Consider the following 21,120-nt stretch of genomic DNA (forward strand, 5'->3'; position numbering starts at 1 on the left):
GTTTCCCCTTATATATTAACAGATGTGAAGAGCAGGCCATTTGACCCCTCTACCTTCACCACTAGCTAATATGACCGTAATCCTGATCATATGACTGTATCATTCTGAAGATTTCCCCCTTTACACTTTTCTCTCCTAAGACGTTTTGTTTGCATATATCCCCATTATTAACAATGAATCACAGTATTGGATCCCATCAGGTTTCCACTGATGTCTAGTCACTTCTGTATTCTTCCAAATCAGAGGCTATAACTGGCGCCATCAGGAAATAGAGGTCACTGCAGCAGCAGTGACTTTCAAGCAATTTGCTAAATTTAGCAGTCTAATACTTTTCACTCTAATGAAAATTGTGGACTATAATTATAGAATGCTGGAACAGAACAGGAGCTTAAAGGTCATCAAGTCTAAACCCCTTGTTTTTCTGAGGAAGGTGTAGGGGCCAAGACATTGCCTCTGATTTGCTTGAGGCCACAGAACTTGTTGGTAGTAGAAATGGAACTTGAACTGAGATTTGCTCAGCCAGGAGGGTAATGTTCTCACTACACAACAGATGCTCTGTCTCTCGTGATCAGTCTTACCTAAGGAGATCTCACAGCATAAATACAGCTGATATTATTGGTTGTGGCTTACCCTCCATGGCCATTCATCAGTTTGGTAGCTGGATCTGAAATAACTAAGGTGTCTGACTGATAAGGTACTCCGAGAGAAATGAAGTGACTCTATATCCAAACCCTGCCCCCAACTCTAAAAACTTCCTGCTTTATGTTCATCAATAATGAATGGCCCATCCCTGCAATACTCAGAGGGAGCTTACAATGCACTTTTGAGCAGCCGCTTAGTAATGTACAGTGGATAGAGCCTTTCTTTCAAATCCCAGGGCAGCAGGTCCTTCAAGGCTAGCATTGCATTTTCAATTAGCTGCTGAGTGAATGCTTGGCATGTGTATATTAGTGAAGAGCCACACAATTAGCTTGTTCCTTTCTGTATTGTGCTGAGAGGATCTAAGGGATTGGTGGGGAACAGGCAAGCCATGCATCACTGTGGATGTTGAAGAAGAGAGTTATTCAGACCTTGGCATCTTCACTTGCTCGCTCTGGAATTACAGCTATTTATTACAAAGCACTCTGTGTGGCTGGGTGGAGTGCGCCTGAGGAAACACATCCCAGACACCACCTGGGGTTCATCTTCCTGAGTCCTTCACATCTCTGACTAATTCTCATCATTATTATGGAGCCAAACAGTCCCAAAAAGATACAATTTGCTGTGCCTTTATTCCAGAGTCAGATTGCACCTGAAGCAGCTGAGCAGGTAAGTGGAACTGGGTGGGGATCAGTTCCTATACATAAGTAATACAGACATTCATTCTTGTTATTAATTAAAAGCTTCTCTACCTCTTGAATTTGCCTAACTTTGTGACTTTCCAGAATATGTGAATGAGAAATAAGTTTGCTCTCATATGCACTTGTATTTGAGTTTCACTGAAGGAACTATTGGCTAAATGCAGTATTTCATGTGATACAAAATTAGCACCCCTTAAGGAAAAATGATCACATTACCAATATAGATTTGGATCCAAAAATCTGTTTGCTTTTGTTTATTGAAATAACAGCTTCAATATTTAGAGAAACTTATACTATTTTTCAGAATTAGAAGGCTTTTATTTTTTTATTTATACAAATCAAAATATTCACCTAACAATGAAAGCATTAAATCTCAGTAATTTCAGATCATGGGCTTAATATTTTTTGTTTTCATTGTGTATCAAAAGCAGCAACTATAAATATATGTAATACAGGATCGTAGGTATGTGTATAATTTTAAAAACATTTTATTCAGATATTAAAAATAGTATTTTAACACAACCTGGATATTTTTCCAAGTTAAATATATCTATATATTTTTATTTCTATCTCTTTCTGTCTTCATGGGAGGCTGGTGTACTGTATCACCTTTCATATTCAGATTTACTTAGACTCTTGATTCAATGCAACTAGTAAAAAGATCATTTGTAATAAAATTTTTGCCTATATAATTATTAATTTCTTAAAACTTGACTTATTCCTGAATCCTTTTACAAATATTATATACAAAGTCTTGAAAATAATTATTGAATCTGAGACTTTTATCTTCCTAGGATGTTTTGATAATCTGAAGTAGATTCACCCAAACTCAAGCCAGATAGATGCAACCTTGAATCTGTATCTATGTTAAATGGAGCATTGGTTCTATCCTGGACAAGATATTGTTAGTAAAATTTATCCACTATTCTACTAATTTGGGAATTTACTTACGTATTTAAATAATCAAGGATACATTAGAAATTCTAATAATATGTTCCTGTAACTCTTAAAATAAGGGGAAAAAACCACCACAAACCAAATCTATTAGTTTTAAATGAATTATATACTTCTGTAAGAGCCATGTTCATTCTTTGTTAATTTGTTCTAAACAATAATCTAGAAAATAAGAAAAGTTTAAAATATGAATTGAAGTTAAGTATGTATGCTGTTAAATTTAACCAGCTGGAAATTTGAGTTTTCTAAGCTGCTCTTGGGTGATGGCAATGGCAACCCACTTCAGTACTCTTGCCTGGAAAATCCCATGGACAGAGGTGCCTGGTAGTCTGCAGTCCATGGGGTCGCTAAGGGTCGGACATGACTGAGCGACTTCACTTTTACTTTTCACTTTCATGCGTTGGAGAGGGAAATGGCAACCCACTCCAGTGTTCTTGCCTGGAAAATCCCAGGGACGGGGGAGCCTGGTGGGTGCCGTCTGTGGGGTCGCACAGAGTTGGACACAACTGCAGCGACTTAGCAGCAGCAAGCTGCCCTTACCCTGTTTAGAAATAAGGGTAATGGATCTTGAAAGCACCATCAATGTACGAGGCTCCAAGAGAGCTACTGAAATTAGCAAGTCATCCCTGTACCTTCACTGCACTTCAGCCTTAATATTTGGTGGCATCATTTGATTACATACAACTATTTCTGTTCGGTGAAAATGTAGTTTTTGATTAAAGAAGGTGATACTAGCATCTGCCAGTTCTACTGTCTAACTTTTTTTTATTGAAAATAAAATTATTGAGCAACCTACTGTGTGCCTCCCAGAAATTTACTCTCTATATTGGGGAAAGATGAGGATGGGATAGGCTTGCAAGGTATAGAGTAGCCTGGAGCAGCAACTGACTCTGACCTTAGCTGGTTCTTTATTGTTCCCAGATCAGGAAAAGAAGACCTACACCAGCATCACTTGTGATTCTCAATGAACATAACCCTCCAGGTAAAGATGCATAATATCTTATGTACCAAAGCAATAGAATTGTTTGAAGAACATCAAAGAGCATGCCATTGTCAAAAGATTTCAATTCTGTTTTTCAGTTAGAAATAATCTAACAAGCCAATATAAACAAAATCAGAAATAGATACTATGAAAACTGTCTCATCTAACTGCTTTTCCTCTAGAATAACTTATTGGTGGTGATATACTATGAAATGTTTTGTTAGCATTCACAGTCATGTGTTCAGGTGTTTGTATAGAACCTGGTTCAGTACTTATTAATGAGCCTCGTGGAAAGTTGCTTAATTAGGTTTCATAGCTCAAATTACAACCCCGGAGATGCTTATATCTTTATGGAGTAGGTTTTTTAATTTATCAAAGGTTGTCACGGGGTGGGCAATGAGCCACAATTGGATACAGCTTTGATGCTGATGTCATCTCTGAATAATGCAACTGACAAGTAACCAGATCAATTTTCAGCACTGCCCATTTGAGGGCCATTCTGAAGAGTTGCATCCATTTGTTGAGATTTTATTCTCCATTTCCCATAAAAAGTAAAGCTGCATTATTATTCCTGATAAAGGACTATGATCTGCAATACACAAACAAGTACTTATTGAATGGGGGTGATTTTAATCTCACATTTAAGTGCTGTTTCTAGAAACAAAAGACAGCAATCCTCACAGCATTAATTTGTAACCAAGCAGGACTTGTTGTTGGATATTTTGCAAGTATAAACAATAAGGGTAGATTAAATGAGTTTGCATGAATTGTAGTGAATGATTTGTTTTAAATTATTTCACTCAGGTGAAAGTCTTTGATTTTTTTCAGACCCCTTTCTAATTAGAGAAACATATTTAAGATAAGAAAGTAAAATTTTAATAGAATATTAGCCATGGAGCTCAAATACAGAAAGCTGTTCATTTAATGGGAAATAAATTAGCAAATTTATTCCTGCTGAAAACAAAGAATTGTAATTTGATCCTGTATCTTTGAAGTGCTAAGCATTTTAAAATCATTTTTCAGCATGTTATCTCAGTAAATATTAACTTATATTTGGTTGAATAAAAGGTGCAAATGATATGTACTTATAGTTTACAGATAAATGAATAGGTAATTTTAGAGCAATTTTCTGTCACTGCCTTTGCTCTAGTGGCTGACTTCTCCTAGAACCTCTCTATGCTAACCTTGAAAAGATGGCTGACTTCTCTACAGTGTCCTAGAACCTCTCGATGCTAACCTTGAAAAGACATAACAAGAAGAACAGAATCTTCATAATTTCATCTGTACTAAATGTTTCTTCCCTATCGAACAGTTCTTTGTTTCAAATATTATATGAACACTCTATCAAACAAATGATAACAGCAAAAACAAACAAAAAAGTTAATTGTTAAATGAGCTTTTAAAAGCAGTTGCTGCTTGTTGTCCTCAAAAGCAATGTGTTCTTTGACAATTAAAAATCAGGTGCAGCTTTAAATTCTGGCAATTAAACAAGTCTCTTCAATGTATTGAAATTGCCCAGGACCCATATGAGTATTTTGGAATCACCTATCATTAATGCTGTTTAAAATTCAAATCTCTGAAAATATTTATTGTCAATTAATGAAGCAAAGGAAATTAAATTTTCCATTTTAAAGACATGATGAACAGATCTTTCCAATTCATATGATAAGACTGATATAATCATTATTAAATGAATTAGATATAGCTTACTATAAGGAGTTTGCAGAAATAGTCTGTTATAAAAGAATATTTGAAAGAATGATTTAATTTTAGATTAGAAATACATATGCATTCTGTTTACATTTGATAGAAAGATATTTCAACATGTAAACCAGACTGTTTCCAAGTTCATCTTTGCTTGTGTAAACACATAGATGAGGAGGGCACCTGATTAAAATTCCAGGAGCAACAAAAAGGCACATCAGTCTCTTTCTTACCAATGGCCTAGAATTCTCAGCAGTAGAAGCACCACAGAAACATTTGTATAACCTGTTAAGGATGTATCCCCCTCCAGCAGAGATTAGTTAATTTAATTCAAAGTAATGGGACACAAGACAAAAAATATTAAATTGAAAGCATCATACTTAAAAAATTTAAAAGTGAAGGGTGTGTCTTTCTGGTGGAGAGGGTTGGAATGACTCTAAACAGCCAATGGTAACAGAAAGATACTAGAAGCCAGAGATGTGGGTGTAGAGGCACACCATAGACAAATTTCATCTTTTCAAATGTTTTCTAGGGTAATGTTTAAATCTAGAAATTGTGTATTTAAAAAGGTGAGGAGGGAGTTCCATGGTGACCTAGTGGTTAGGATTCTGGGCTTCACTGCTATGAGTTCAAATCCCTGGGGAACTAAGAATCCCACAAGTCACAGAAGCATAGCCAAATAAATAAATAAAATTTTAAACGGTGATTAAATGAATTTCTATTGATAAGAGTAAATGAAGAGTTATTTTAGAATAAATAATTTTTTTATAAAAAACTATATTAATTCCTAAAATTATTTGGTATTGAAAATTAGAGAGGTTCTAGGAGAAGTCAGCCACTAGAGCAAAGGCAGTGACAGAAAAATTGCTCTAAAATTACCTATTCATTTATCTGTAAACTATAGGTACATATCATTTGCACCTTTTATTCAACCAAATATAAGTTAATATTTACTGAGATAACATGCTGAAAAATGATTTTAAAATGCTTAGCACTTCAAAGATACAGGATCAAATTACAATTCTTTGTTTTCAGCAGGAATAAATTTGCTAATTTATTTCCCATTAAATGAACAGCTTTCTGTATTTGAGCTCCATGGCTAATATTCTATTAAAATTTTACTTTCTTATCTTAAATATGTTTCTCTAATTAGAAAGGGGTCTGAAAAAAATCAAAGACTTTCACCTGAGTGAAATAATTTAAAACAAATCATTCACTACAATTCATGCAAACTCATTTAATCTACCCTTATTGTTTATACTTGCAAAATATCCAACAACAAGTCCTGCTTGGTTACAAATTAATGCTGTGAGGATTGCTGGAAGAGAAAATCAGTCTCCCCCAAATTTGGCTGTGGTAGAGGGAGTTCAATAAACATCCCCCGTTTTACATTACATGTCTAGTTTCACCTATTAGATCTACAACAAACTTCTAAATGATGCCAAAACTACTGGATGCTTCCACACTTTTTGCTCCACATATTCTTAGAAATGAGGAGTAAATACAAAAGTATTTTCTCGTATGCATCATGTTCCTAAAAATTACTTAACATAAGACATATGAATTCAATAGCTTAGTATCTCCTTTCAACCTTGAGAGTAAGTCTATTCGTAAAGACAACTGGGATTTCCAATTGACTGGGCTGTTTGTCTCCACACACTGAAAAAAGAAGCCATAGTTCATTGTGGACGTAGCGTGTGACTTTCTAAATGAAGCTTTCATTTCAGGAATCTGACAGTAAGTTAATTAATAAGATTTTCAAGGCTCTCAATTTAAAATCCTGAGACACAGGAGAATATTGCTGGACTTATTAGACTGAGTTGTTCAAACAGAGAGGCTCCAGGAATTTTTGATGATGGGAGGTTTTGCAGGTCATCAAGTTAGAGTGAAGGTTTATTTGTAGTGTTAGGGCATTCATATGCTCATAATCTCTCTTCATGGAGACCCTCTGTTTTACAAAATGAATGATTTATAGTCCAAAGGCAATAGGCACTTTGAGTGCAAGTTCCAGAAATCACACTGAGGACTTTCCTGGGAATATTAAGGATGAAGAAGACATCTCAGCCCCAGACCTGAAGGGTCTTGTCATTCCCAGGGACCTCCAATCAAATGTATTCAAGTAAAAGCTGTGCTGGACCCAGAGTCCATACAGTTTTGTTTCATTCTTTTTTCTCATCTTCTTTGAGAATAAGGTTGTAATACCTTCTGATCCACAATTATTGTTCATTTTCCAGCATTTATTTTGTCTTATGAATATTAATGACAGTACAGAAGAAAGAAAGGGCCAATGTTTGTAGACTATTCAAGGTTTAACTGGTATTAATTTCTAATGACTGTCAGAAAAGCCTGTTTTTTTTTCTCCTCAGCAGTTATTTTTACGAGTTATTGAATGTCAAACCATGCTCAATGATTTAAACATAAGTGATGCATGTGGCTTTCAGAGGTTCATATACTGTACAATTGATTGATTTATTTTCCCATAACTGTTCGGTCTGTGCAGCCTAATGGCCCAATCAATAGGAATAATTGTGAGCCAAAGATGAGGTTCCTAAGTCGCTTCAGTTGTGTCCGACTCTGTGCAACCCCATAGACGGCAGCCCAACAGGCCACGCTGTCCCTGGAGTGGGTTGCCATTTCCTCCTCCAATGCATGAAAGTGAACAGTGAAAGTGAAGTCGCTCAGTCGTGTCCGACTCTTAGCAACCCCATGGACTGCAGCCTACCAGGCTCCTCCGTCCATGGGATTTTCCAGGCAAGAGTACTGGAGTGGGGTGCCACTGCCTTCTCCGTCGAGTCCTTAGTCATGTCAAAGTCTACTATACTTTGTATTCAAAGGACTGGTATAATCTTTAAACTAAATGAAAGCAAAATGAAAGGGGCAAGTTATAAAACTATGAAGTAGTGCTGTTTTATATCAGCAGGATTACTACTTTTGCCCACTTTGAATAATAGTATGGGCTTCCCTGGTAGCTCACATGGTAAAGAATCCACCTGCAATGCAAGAGACACAGGTTTGATCCCTGGGTTGGGAAGATCTCCTGGAGAAGGGAATGGCTACCCCAATATTCTTGCCTAGAGAATTCTCTGGACAAAGGAGGCTGGCAGGCTACAATCCATGGGGTCACAAAGAGTTGGAGACACCTGAGTGAGTAACACTTCCACTTTCATATACTGCTGACCTTTTATGTTGATTTTGATTAGAAATACCTTAGTGTACCTGTGGCGGATTCATTTTGATATTTGGCAAAACTAATACAATTATGTAAAGTTTAAAAATAAAATAAAATTGGAAGAATAAAAAAAAAAAAAAGAAATACCTTAGTGAAATATGACAGAATGATGATAAGTTCAATTCACTTTCTTTTTCTTGGCCTCTGTTTTCCTACCCATGGATAATACAGAAAGTAAAATAACCCTAAGGTACTTTTGCACAATGCAGAAAGGCAGTATTCGTAGTGGGTAAAGCAATGCCTTTGGAGTAAGACTTGGGTTTGAATTCCAGCTTTGCCAGTTCTTGGTAGTGAGACATTAGGTGTGCAGCTGACCTCTGTGGGCTCAGTTTCCTCCTTTTAAAAATAGGACATTGAGGTGTAAGAAAATGCAGAGCACAGTGTCTGCAACCAAATAGATAATGAAGACACGCGATCCCCCTGCATCATCATATCCACACTGAGAAAAGCTAAGTTCTCCTAAAACCTTCATTTCTTATCAGAACATGGCCCAGCTCTTTTCCAGTCCTGACTGCATTAGGGAGTATCAGTGTTCCCATGAGGCAGTGATTCTTGATAAGAGAAAAAATGTACCATTAACTCCTAATTCCTCATCAGGATAAGATACACAATTGTGAAATTGTTATGGGTCTTATACTGTGATATTTATTCAACTGACCATGTCTGGTTTACAAATATAATTTACATGAAATAGGAGTCCTTGGGAATTAAAAAAAAAAACAAGAACACTACTGATGTCTATAAAGTTATGGAAATATATACTGCAAGCAAAAGATCTTTGTGAAAGGTTGTATCCAATCAAAAATGCAATTCATGGCAATTTCCTGGTGGTCCAGTGGTTAAGATTCCACACTTACTACCAAGGGTCCAGGTTTAATCTCTGGTCTGGGAGCTGAGATCCTGAAAACCACTTGGCACCACCAAAAAAAAAAAGTGCAATTCATATTTCTAATAGTGTGCGGGAAGAAAGAAGATTAAATATGGAGTATAAAAAAACGTTTAGCAATATTAAACTCTCATTTGATTGCTCACATTTGCTTCTACTCCACTTGCTCTCGTCTCCTTCCAAACACTGTCCTTGTGGTGTATTCCGCCCAAGATTTCTTCCTTTGGTTCCTTCTTTCGGTTCCTTTGCCAACTCTTAAGACTTAGTCTAGACTGACTCATTTGTGCAAATCAGTCTCCATATTTTCCAAATACTCTTAATTAAATTGCAGCCCGAGACTCATTTAAATCTCAAAACTTTCCCATCTAATCTGAGTCACTGCTTGGCTTTGTCATTCTAATACACTCCTCTCACCTGCAACTCTTAAAGCTATTTATTGATTTATACATTCGATTCAATTAACTATTCACTGAGTCCTTATTCTAAATCCTTAAGGAACATGTGGACTAGGTAACAGAGAATAATACACCTGGGTGAACCAGGATACAACTGTAATAACAAATTCCAACTGCCCAGACCACAGTACAATTAATTCTGACCAAGACACAGAGGCATTTATCATGCTCAGTTTTCTAGGAAACAACTGTAGATTTTTTTTGATCTTTTGGCTTTAAGCTTTTAAGAACTGGCATTAGAGTAAAAGTCTACTATTTATTCCAAACTAGTAGATATAGCTACTAAAATTAGTAGTGTATCCAGTAGATATTAAATGCTCATGGGCTATTAAATTTAAATGGATAAAAAACAGATTTTCAAATCCAATGGCAACCTATCAAACTTTTGGGGCACCTATTCTGGCTAAGGCACAATGTTAACTGCTTTAGGGGATAAAATAGTAAGTCACCATCCCTTACCTCATCAGAAACCTACTTGAGGCATAATCTGACACATGTATATTGGTGGTAAGATCAACAGTATGTGGCAAAATTTAAGATAGATTTCAATTCAGTACAGAAATGTTTACCATAGGATGTTTGGGGGAATTAGGTTATAGTGTTGTAAAATACAGTATAAATATTAGATGCTTGATAAATGGCAACTATTATTTTGGAGAGGCAAGCATGTGCTACTTAAAAGTAGAGATGCTGGGATCACTCGGGCCTGGATCTGGCTCTCAGTTGGCTACTTACTGCCTGCATTATGCCAAGAAAGTGGCTCGCCCTTTTAAAACTTGTTTTTTTCCCAACGCTACCAAATTTCATTAAATATAAAATATATTCATTAGAAATAAGGCTAATCTACATCCACTGAATAAACAGATGTTCATTTTTGTTTCTACACAATAGTACACATGAAGGACATTGTAATCAGCCATTCCTGGAGCTTAAGGGGACATTTGGTATCAAATTTTAAATAGGAAAAGTTTCTAACAGCTTTCTAATTGCTCTATTTCATAGTCACATTCAAGCAGAACAGTAAATTATCAAACCTCTAACAACAACTGCCGAGGTCCAGCCCTGGCTGATCCAGGGAGCTCGAAGTGGGGACGGCGTCGGCGAGGATCAGGATACAATAGCTTCAATTAGATATTAATTAGAGATGTAAAGAGTAATAGAATGAGGATAGCTCAGTAGGAAAATTCAGTGGAGAAAAGAGGCTGAGCAGCTTGGTTTATGCGGGAGACCAATAAAACTTCAAGACAAGAAGCTTGCACCACTTACGTAGGCCGCAGGCGTCCTTCCGTTCTCCCGAAGGAGAGGAGACACTGAGGCCTCCCCGGTCGGATCTTAGAAGCCCAGGCAAAATTAGTAAACTTGGTGGGTTCTGCGCTCCACATGGAGACTCAGCCAGAGTTTGAGAGAGAGAGCGACATGGGGAGACCAGTATTTCGAGAAACTGATCCCAATTCTTTATTTTCCATGGTCTACTTTTATACACTGAGATGTTATGCAAAAGTCATGCGGGGTCAGCAGTCCTGACTTTTATCAAAGTCAGGTGCTTCATACAAATGTATACAGAGGTCTTAGGGGTGTTACATCATCTTCTGGCCAGGGGGCCTGCTGACAATTTATGACCCTCTCCTTGTGACAGCGGTCAGTCAACCAGGACACTTCTTTCTCCAGGGGTGATTATTCCTAAAAAAGACTCCACCTTCTGAAGGTACCAGATAAAGTTACATACCTATAGGGTGAGGGTGTAGTGGGTTTTAATCAAGGAAAGAATTTACTTAGCCTAAGGTCTAATGTGATTAATATCAAAGGTTAATACTTATTTCTTCTATATATTCATTAATGTGTGTAAGGGCAGGGGATGTGGAGACTTAGCAACAAACATTGGCTCAACAAATGAAAAACCCTTCACCAAAACAATTTCTAATCATCCCACTATACTATACTAATAGTTTTCTAACTTCTCTAAAGAACCTGTTTTTAGAAGGTTTAAAGCATCTCGTGCCTCTCACAGTTGGGAGGCTGTGAGTAATCACATGTGGCCGGACAAGCCTGTCAGGCAGGCTAGAGAACCTTCAGAGGAGTTTGTAGGTTGAAACACTCCTATCACATCCAGGAATTATTATTAACTGGAGCTGTAAGTTAACTCTTTTTCTGAAAGAGGTGGTGGGGGACAGCCCCCCATAAAGTCAGAGGTGTAGGTGAGAGCACAAAGTAGTAAAGTAGGTAGACTCTGGTTTTGGGGGTAGATGCTCAAGAATTTCCAGGGGGACTCCTGAGGCTCGATCCCGCCTTTGCGTATGTCGAGCCTCCTTCCTCATGACCTTTGCCATGGGCGGAGGTCCTCACGCCGGCTCCCCGCAAACAACAACAAATCTAACTAAGCCATGTAGTTAATGGAGAAAATTATTTCTGTATTTATTTTAGACTTGCTAAGGAGCAAGCTTCAAACTTTGAATATTCTATCATTTCTCTTACCATTTTCTACTCATGACTTTGACCAAGTAGTGATCTGTTGCTGTTCCAGCAATACAAGACATAATTTGGTAGCAGAATTTACCTGGGGCTTAAGCTGACATACCCACACAGGGTCCAGACAGATGCCTGCCTGGGCTCCATGTAGGATACTGTGGGTACTGTGGTTTACTTGGAGGGTGCAAGCTCCATTCAAGGCTGTCAAACTACACAGATAAAACTACAAAGAAAGAAAAAAAAAGTGCTGTAAGGGATGGAAGCACCTATGTGGTTAAGATTTTAGAGATGTTGGAAAATATCTTCCTAAATCAGTTTCCATACTACCTGAAATTTTACCTTTTGAAGTTGTTACTATACACTGTTACTATAGTCCATCTTCTGAGAAAACACCAGGACTCTGACCAGATGTAAGACTACATTGTCTCGGCACTTGAGAAAATAGTCCACCTGGAGATCAAAAAGCCTGAGGTGGAGAGAAAGGAAGGTCTTGGTGCAAACATCCCAGCTGCCAAGATTAGGGACCTCCAAATTCATCTCTTCCCTCCCAGTCACTTTGTTCATATTGCCTTCTCCATGCTTGGCCCTTCATATCTTCCTTAGAGTTTCAGAGGCCCTTAAAAGTGTTGGGAGAAGTTAAATCTATGAATCTTTTCTGTATTATGGACAGAAGTTTATCTATGAATTTAATTCAATGACTTTATATCACTTTTAGTAATTCGATATAGTGACAATTATAGTGCTTATTAAGGCTGTTTATGAAATAAGTTACTAAAACCTGCATTATCAAAGAGATATATCTTGACAGTCTGATTAGAATATAATGACAGTTTGACCTTGGCAAGAAAGCTAAAGAAAATGTAATGTGCGAACGAAGAAAAGCTAGGAAATTTGTAACCTTTCTGGGTTTTTGTTGTTTCATTCTCTGGATGGAGCAATTTTCCATCATTTTGGGAAACAATTTTATAATCACACTCTTTACATATAAATAAATATCTACCTGCTCATAAAAACAACTGAATACACAAATTGAAGAGTGAGAACAATAGTTATTTTGGAATTCAAGTTTTAGAATAATTTGCCTCAATGATTTAACATCACTTTATGCTATTTTCCCCTGTTGAAGAATAAACTATTAGGACACACACACACAAATATTCCCATGCACAAACACACATACATATGCACATATAAGCCAAATACCTAACTATGTGTAAAAACATCACACGCTATTTACTCATATCGTAAACTCTACCTCCACCATAAGTGATCTGACTTTAAATAGGCTAGGAACCAAAGTATCTAGAAAAGCTTTGTGAATTCTGGTTACAAATGGAATAAAGCTAATAGTTATTAAATTTCTAACCCTTTGAAATAAATCAAAAACTAACCACATTATTTGAAAACTCATGAATAAAAAACATTGAAATTACTAGATTACTAGATTCAAATAGTGAGATTTGTAATTTTTTTTTTTAATCAGAAGAGTATCTTTAAAAATAAGTTACATTTATTGAATATTAGTTACTCTGACTATTTTCTCATTTTGGAGGTTTCTTGTGCCCATTTTCATAATTCATGAATACAGGGAGAATTATTATAATTAGATACAGAAGTGTTATAATTAGATACAGAAAGTGAGCTCCTCCTCTACCACCTGAAAATCAATGTCTAGCTGAAATGTGTCCCCCCACATTAACATCAACATTTAAACTGTTGAACTCAACATATCTGTTAATGGTATCTTCATTCCTCCAATTGCTGAACCATACAAACTTGTAATCATCTCCACCTCCTCTCTTTCTCCCTTGCCTCTTGAAGAGCAATGGCTCTTCTGCTGATTCTTCTGTACAGGTTGAATCTAACTCACTTCCAAAATAATATGGTAACTCCCAAACTGCTTTTCCATGGCTTCAACACTGGGAGGTGGTTTTGTGTAGAGTTAAGAGCCCTAATTTCAGAATCAATGAACATATTATGCTGCTGCTGCTGCTGCTAAATCGCTTCAGTCATATCCAACTCTCTGGGACCCCATAGATGGCAGCCCACCAAGGCTCCTCTGTCCCTGAGATTCTCCAGGCAAGAATACTAGAGTGGGTTGCCATTTCCTTCTCCAATGAATGCATGCATGCTAAGTCGCTTCAGTCATGTCCGACTCTGTGCAACCCCATGGACAGAAGCCCCCCACCAGGCTCCTCTGTCTACAGGATTCTCTAGGCAAGAATACTGGAGAGGGTTGCCATTGCCTTCTCCAGAACATATTATGACTTAGAATCAAATCATGGAATGACTGAATATCTGTGTCTTAGATTCCAACTCTATGAAGCACATCATGGCAACTCCAACACTGGTTGTGTTGCTGGAATTAAGAAAGATGATGCATGATAGCACAATTGACGGGAGATTTATTCTTTCCCCATTCTGGTTTGTGTGAAAGGGTTTTAGCAGACTTAAATACATAATGGGTCACTTTTCAAAAGGAACTCATTATGAACTCTAATATGTATACTATAATTTACCTGTCCTAGCTTTTTATTAGCCATGGCTAACGCACGGGGTGCTTTGTGGGCTGCCGTCTATGGGGTCGCACAGAGTTGGACACAACTGAAGCGACTTAGCAGCAGCAGCAGCAGCAACAATAATAATAATAAGGCATGTGAAGTTGTCTTAAGATTAGCTCATTATGTTTCATCATAATCTGCACATTATTACTATTTCTTGCTTTAAATAAGTCAATCGTTTCCACTATGTAGTCTATGGAGTCTTTATTACACAAATTGTTGATAATTGTACTAAAGTTGAGATTTAAAGAAATGAACAGAAGAAAGGGAAATAATTGTGTTAGATTATGGCTAGCATTACTGCTTTATAATTTCTATTTCTTTCTTTGCTTTTGGTGGAGGGCTTCAAGGCTGAACAGACCCTTTGTTCATTTGCCATGGGTACCTTCCTGTTGAAAATAACTTCTCCAGATGGGCAGGATTTCAGATCAAGCAGGACAGACTCAGACTAGATTTGCTTTTCAAAAAGCACTCTAAGGACTATCTACTCTGCCTTCATGGATCCTAAACACAGCCCACCTGCCTCCAAGGATTAAAACGTTTTCAAGAAATAATGCCAGAGACCAACTCTCCATCACATTTCAGTGAAGTAAAATGTCACAAATGATTGAGGTAAAATGTCTCATCTCAAATTCTACTACAGGTCACTTTACTTTGTGAACAGCCCAGAATTCCTGGTTTACTTAGTCAATGATGGGCATCTTTTTGCTAAAGGTCTTGGAGACAGCACAAGATAGTTTCATACAATTCTATGGTCCACTGACGGATAAGGCAATGGCACCCCACTCCAGTGCTCTTGCCTGGAAAAATCCCATGGTCAGAAGAGCTTGGTAGGCTGCCATCTATGGGGTCGCACAGAATCAGACACAACTGAAGAGACTCAGCAGCAGCAGCAGCAGCATGGTCCACTGACATCATTGGAATCAAAGCAAACACCAGCTGTACTATTTATATGGACAGTTACGGTATAAGGGACATACATAAAATACATTTTGAAGTACATTTAGGACCTAAAAGACAATATTACCTCTAAGCTACAAATAAAATATTTTTTAAAAACCATATAGGCTCAGAGGCAAATTTAAAGAAGTTGATAGTAACATATCTTACTTTCGGTTGTTTTATGATTTGCAAACTTATTCCATCTGTAATATATATATCCTTAACAACTTATGAGATGAGTATTATCACCTCCATTTTAGAAAGAGGGTGATGGGGAGCTGCTCAGGGTCAAAGGAGCTAGTACATTACTGGGTCTGAAATTTAAACATCGGTTGTCTATCCAAGGTCAGGATGCTTTCCACTACATTAATAACATTTTTCTACTAATAAGCAACATCATACCCTTACTAGTTTATTTCTGTCTTCCTCAAGGAAGTAATTATAAGCAAGTTCTTCACTGTAGCTTGGCCAAGTGAGATTCTGTTTGATATGACACCAGAATTTACTTCTTTCCATTTCAATGCATGTGAGTTTGTTCTGGAGTGATAATTCTATACCTTTTTGCTCTTTTCTTGGATAATTTACTAGATAAGAGGAATTTAGAGTTTTTAACACTAGATCTTCTATTATATTAACAAAAAATCAGATAACCAAACAGAAATATAAATCTTTCCCATTATTCCATTCTTAGAGTTAGACCTTGTCATTTATGCATGTGTTTGTTTGCACATCTATTTATCTGCACTTAGCAAGCACGCATGCATTAGTAACATAACTGTTTCAAAACATTAGTTGGAGGGCCAACAGTTTACATTTGGATCCTAGTTGACCAAGAACACTTCCCTGGTGGCTCAGATGGTAAAGAATCTTCCTGCTATGTAGGAGACCTGGGTTCGATCACTGGGTTGGGAAAATTCCCTGGAGAAGGGAATGGCTACCCACTCCAGTAGTCTTGCCTGGAGAATTCTATGGACAGAGGAATCTAGCAAGCTACAGTCCATGGGGTCGCAAAGAGTCAGACGCAACTTAGTCATGAAATAATAACAGATTATTATGTAATAAGATTCCTTGTTCTTAAAAAGCAGAGGCATCACTCTGCCAACAAAGGTCTGTATAGTCAAAGCTATGATTTTTCCAGTAGTCATGTACTGATGTGAGAGTTGGACCATAAAGAAGGCTGAGTGCTGAAGAAAAATGCTTTTGAACTGTGGTGCTGGAGAAGATTCTCTACAGTCCCTAGGACAGGAAGTAGAACACTTAGACTTTATTTTTTTTTAATAGTTTTGGATCAATGTTTTGATGAAGGAAAAAAGTTACTAAGCACCAAAAGAAGCACCAAAATGATCTTTCAAAGAACTAAAATATATTAGCTTTTTAAATAGTTTATTAATGTGCCTCATGATCTAGACTGATGTAATGCTTTAAATGCTCCTATCCAAATTACAAATAGAGACAAATTCATATTAATTGCCACCAAACATTTGGTAGTCAGGAGCATGTATGAAAATAATCTGTTATAAGCTCACTCCAAATATCTGTACATTGTAATTCTCACCTTCTTTTTCTATAACTTGTAGAAGTATTCTTTGCAGAGCCATGATATTAAAAAAAAAAAAATCATCAATCATCTTATCAGACAGGATTGACCTGTTATTTTCACACAGCCAAGCAAAGAGGAACTAAAAAGCCTCTTGATGAAAGTGAAAGAGGAGGGGGAAGGCGCCAAGATGGCGGAGGAGTAGGATGGGGAAAACACTTTCTCCCCCACAAATTCATCAAAAGAGCATTTAAACGTCGAGTAAATTCCACAAAACAACTTCTGAATGCCGGCAGAGGACATCAGGCACCCAGAAAAGCAACCCAACTCCTCGAAAGGAGGTAGGAAAAAATATTAAAGACAATAAAAGAGACAAAAGAGGGAGGGACGGAGTTCCGTCCCAGGAAGGGAGTCTTAAAAAGAGAGAGGTTTCCAAACACCAGGAAACCTTCTCACTGCCGAATCCGTGCCGAGCTTTGGAAGCACAGAGGACAACATAACAGGGAGAAAAAATAAATAAACAATTAAAACTCGCAGATTGTGAGCCCTACGGTAACTCCTCCAGCGGAGAAGCAGCGCAGACGCCTGCATCCGCCATTAGCAAGCGGGGGCTGGGCAGGGAGGCGCGGCGCGGGCTGCATCGCTGAGAGTAAGAATCTGGCCTGAATACCCTGAGCACTATCTGAGCAAAATAATTTGGGCTAGCAAACCAGACTGTGGGATATCTACCATGCGAAAAGCCAGCCCTAACCTAAGACACCGCCAGCCCGCGCACGGAACAAAGGACTAAACAGAGGTAGCCGGCTGCAAACCTTCCCCCTCCGGTGACAGGCAGCCAGAGCCGGAAGGGGGCAATCGCAGCCCCAGAGCGACATTATCTATAAAACTGGCTTCTTTGCTAACTAAAACTTATTGGGGGTCTGGACGGTCAACACCTGCCTGAGAAGGTGCGCCGGTTTTACACCCAGATAACCAAGTGGCGGGGAGGCGATAAGTCGCAGCATTGGCGCTCGCCAAACACCTCATCACCTGAGCTGCTCGGACCTGGGAAGAGCACAAAACGCAGCCCCAACTGAGTCTGCGCCTCTGAGGACTACCTGAGTGCCTGAACCTGAGCGGCTTGGACCTGGGAGGTGCATGCAACCCAGGGCCAGCCTCGGATTGTTCCCGGCGGAACCTAGAGCCTGAGCAGTGTGGGCAGGGAGGCTACACGCGCCGTGAGCGGGGGCAGACCCAGTGGGGCTGAGGCACTGCGAGCGCACGCCAGTGTCATTTGTTTGCAGCATCCCTCCCTCCCTCCCCATAGCGCGACTGAACAAAGAGAAGAAATACAGCTCCACCCACCAGAACACCGACACAAGCTTCCCTAACCAGGAAACCTTGACAAGCCACCTCTACATACCTACACACAGCAAGGAAACGCCACAATAAAGAGAACTCCACAAACTGCCAGAATACAGAAAGGACTCCCAAACTCAGCAATTTAAACAAGATGAAGAGACAGAGGAATACCCAGCAGGTAAAGGAACAGGATAAATGCCCACCAAACCAAACAAAAGAGGAAGAGATAGGGAATCTACCTGATAAAGAATTCCAAATAATGATAGTGAAATTGATCCAAAATCTTGAAATTAAAATGGAATCACAGATAAATAGCCTGGAGACAAGGATTGAGAAGATGCAAGAAAGGTTTAACAAGGACCTAGAAGAAATAAAAAAGAGTCAATATATAATGAATAATGCAATAAATGAAATTAAAAACACTCTGGAGGCAACAAATAGTAGAATAACAGAGGCAGAAGATAGGATTAGTGAATTAGAAGATAGAATGGTAGAAATAAATGAATCAGAGAGGATAAAAGAAAAACGAATTAAAAGAAATGAGGACAATCTCAGAGACCTCCAGGACAATATTAAACGCTACAACATTCGAATCATAGGGGTTCCAGAAGAAGAAGACAAAAAGAAAGACCATGAGAAAATACTTGAGGAGATAATAGTTGAAAACTTCCCTAAAATGGGGAAGGAAATAATCACCCAAGTCCAAGAAACCCAGAGAGTCCCAAACAGGATAAACCCAAGGAGAAACACCCCAAGACACATATTAATCAAATTAACAAAGATCAAACACAAAGAACAAATATTAAAAGCAGCAAGGGAAAAACAACAAATAACACACAAGGGAATTCCCATAAGGATAACAGCTGATCTTTCAATAGAAACTCTTCAAGCCAGGAGGGAATGGCAAGACATACTTAAAATGATGAAAGAAAATAACCTACAGCCCAGATTATTGTACCCAGCAAGGATCTCATTCAAGTATGAAGCAGAAATCAAAAGCTTTTCAGACAAGCAAAAGCTGAGAGAATTCTGCACCACCAAACCAGCTCTCCAACAAATACTAAAGGATATTCTCTAGACAGGAAACACAAAAATGGTGTATAAACTCGAACCCAAAACAATAAAGTAAATGGCAACAGGATCATACTTATTAGTAATTACCTTAAACGTAAATGGGTTGAATGCCCCAACCAAAAGACAAAGACTGGCTGAATGGATACAAAAACAAGACCCCTACATATGTTGTCTACAAGAGACCCACCTCAAAACAGGGGACACATACAGACTGAAAGTGAAGGGCTGGAAAAAGATTTTCCATGCAAATTGGGACCAAAAGAAAGCAGGAGTCACAATACTCATATCAGATAAATTAGACTTTAAAACAAAGGCTGTGAAAAGAGACAAAGAAGGTCACTACATAATGATCAAAGGATCAATCCAAGAAGAAGATATAACAATTATAAATATATATCCACCCAACATGGGAGCACCGCAGTATGTAAGACAAATCCTAACAAGTATGAAAGGAGAAATTAACAATAACACAATAATAGTGGGAGACTATCACACTTATGGATAGATCAACTAAACAGAAAATTAACAAGGAAAAAAAAAATAAAAAAACATGTATCTATAAAGTTCACTAAAGCAAAGCACAGTAAAATGAGGTATGGCAATAAAAGGCGTTAAATTTATCAAATAAAAAAAAAAAAATAAAGTGCTGAAAAATTAAAGCTATCAAAAAAAAAAAAAAGAAAAGAAAATGACATCACCAAAATGGCACCATAGGTCATTCCTGATTTCACTCCCCCTTGCAAAAAAAAAAAAAAAAAAAATCTGCATACATTTTTGATGAGAATGTAAAATGGTGTAGCACTATGGAAAACAGTTTGATGGTTCTTCAAAAAGCTAAGCATAGAATGACTATATGGTTTGCTAATTTCCGTGGCTAGGTGTATACTCAAAAGAACTAAAAACAGGTACTCAAACTTCTATGTCAGTGTTCATAGAAGTATTATTCATGATAGCCAAAACTTGGAAACAACCCAAGGATCTATCCACAGATAAAAGGATAAACAAAATGTGGTACACATATACAATGGAACAGTATTCAACCATAACAAAGAATGAAATTCGGATAGATGCTACAACATGATGACACTTGCTAATATGACACTAAGTTAAATAAGCCAGACACAAAAGGACAAATACCATATGATTATACTTATATGAGATATATAGGGAAAGCAAATTTATAGAGAAAGAAAGTAGAATAGAGTTTACCAGGGAGGAAGAGGGGTGAATTGGAAGTTATGGCATAATGATTACAGAATTTCTATATGGGGTGATGAAAAGGTTTTGGCAATTAAATATGAATGATTTTTTCACAACACTGGGAATGTAATCAAAGCCACTGAATCATACACTGAAAAATGGCTAAAATGGCATCTTTAAAGAAAAAAAAAAAAAAGAAAGTGAAAGAGGAGAGTGAAAAAGTTGGCTTAAAGCTCAACATTCAGAAAACTAAGATCATGGCATCTGATCCCATCACTTCATGGGAAGTAGATGGAGAAACAGTGGAAACAGTGTCAGACTTTATTTTTTGGGGCTCCAAAATCACTGCAGATGGTGACTGCAGCCAGGAAGTTAAAAGACTCTTAGGGCATCTGGAAGTTCCCTGGTGGCTCAGATGGTGAAGCATCTGTCTACAATGTGGGAGACCT

At 37.8% G+C, this 21,120-nt stretch overlaps 1 protein-coding gene across 2 annotated transcripts in view; it reads left to right on the top strand.

The window, feature by feature from the left end:
* Nucleotides 1–1,136: 1,136 nt before the first annotated feature.
* The window catches only part of PPP1R1C (protein phosphatase 1 regulatory inhibitor subunit 1C), a 127,781-nt gene continuing 107,797 nt past the window's right edge, over nt 1,137–21,120 (top strand). Inside the window, exons 1-2 of one of the 2 annotated variants that reach the window (XM_086361449.1) lie at nt 1,137–1,308; nt 3,195–3,276. In XM_086361449.1, coding sequence (XP_086217575.1) covers nt 1,228–1,308; nt 3,195–3,276 — 163 coding nt within the window. In that variant the 5' untranslated portion in view covers nt 1,137–1,227. The remainder of the gene's footprint in view (nt 1,309–3,194; nt 3,277–21,120) is intronic. The other variant, XM_086361440.1, reaches the window with a different exon arrangement.

The sequence above is a fragment of the Bos grunniens genome, chromosome 2, assembly GCF_055505025.1.
Source record: "Bos grunniens cultivar Pamir isolate PY7600 chromosome 2, Bosgru_T2T1.0, whole genome shotgun sequence".
NCBI lineage: Eukaryota > Metazoa > Chordata > Mammalia > Artiodactyla > Bovidae > Bos > Bos grunniens.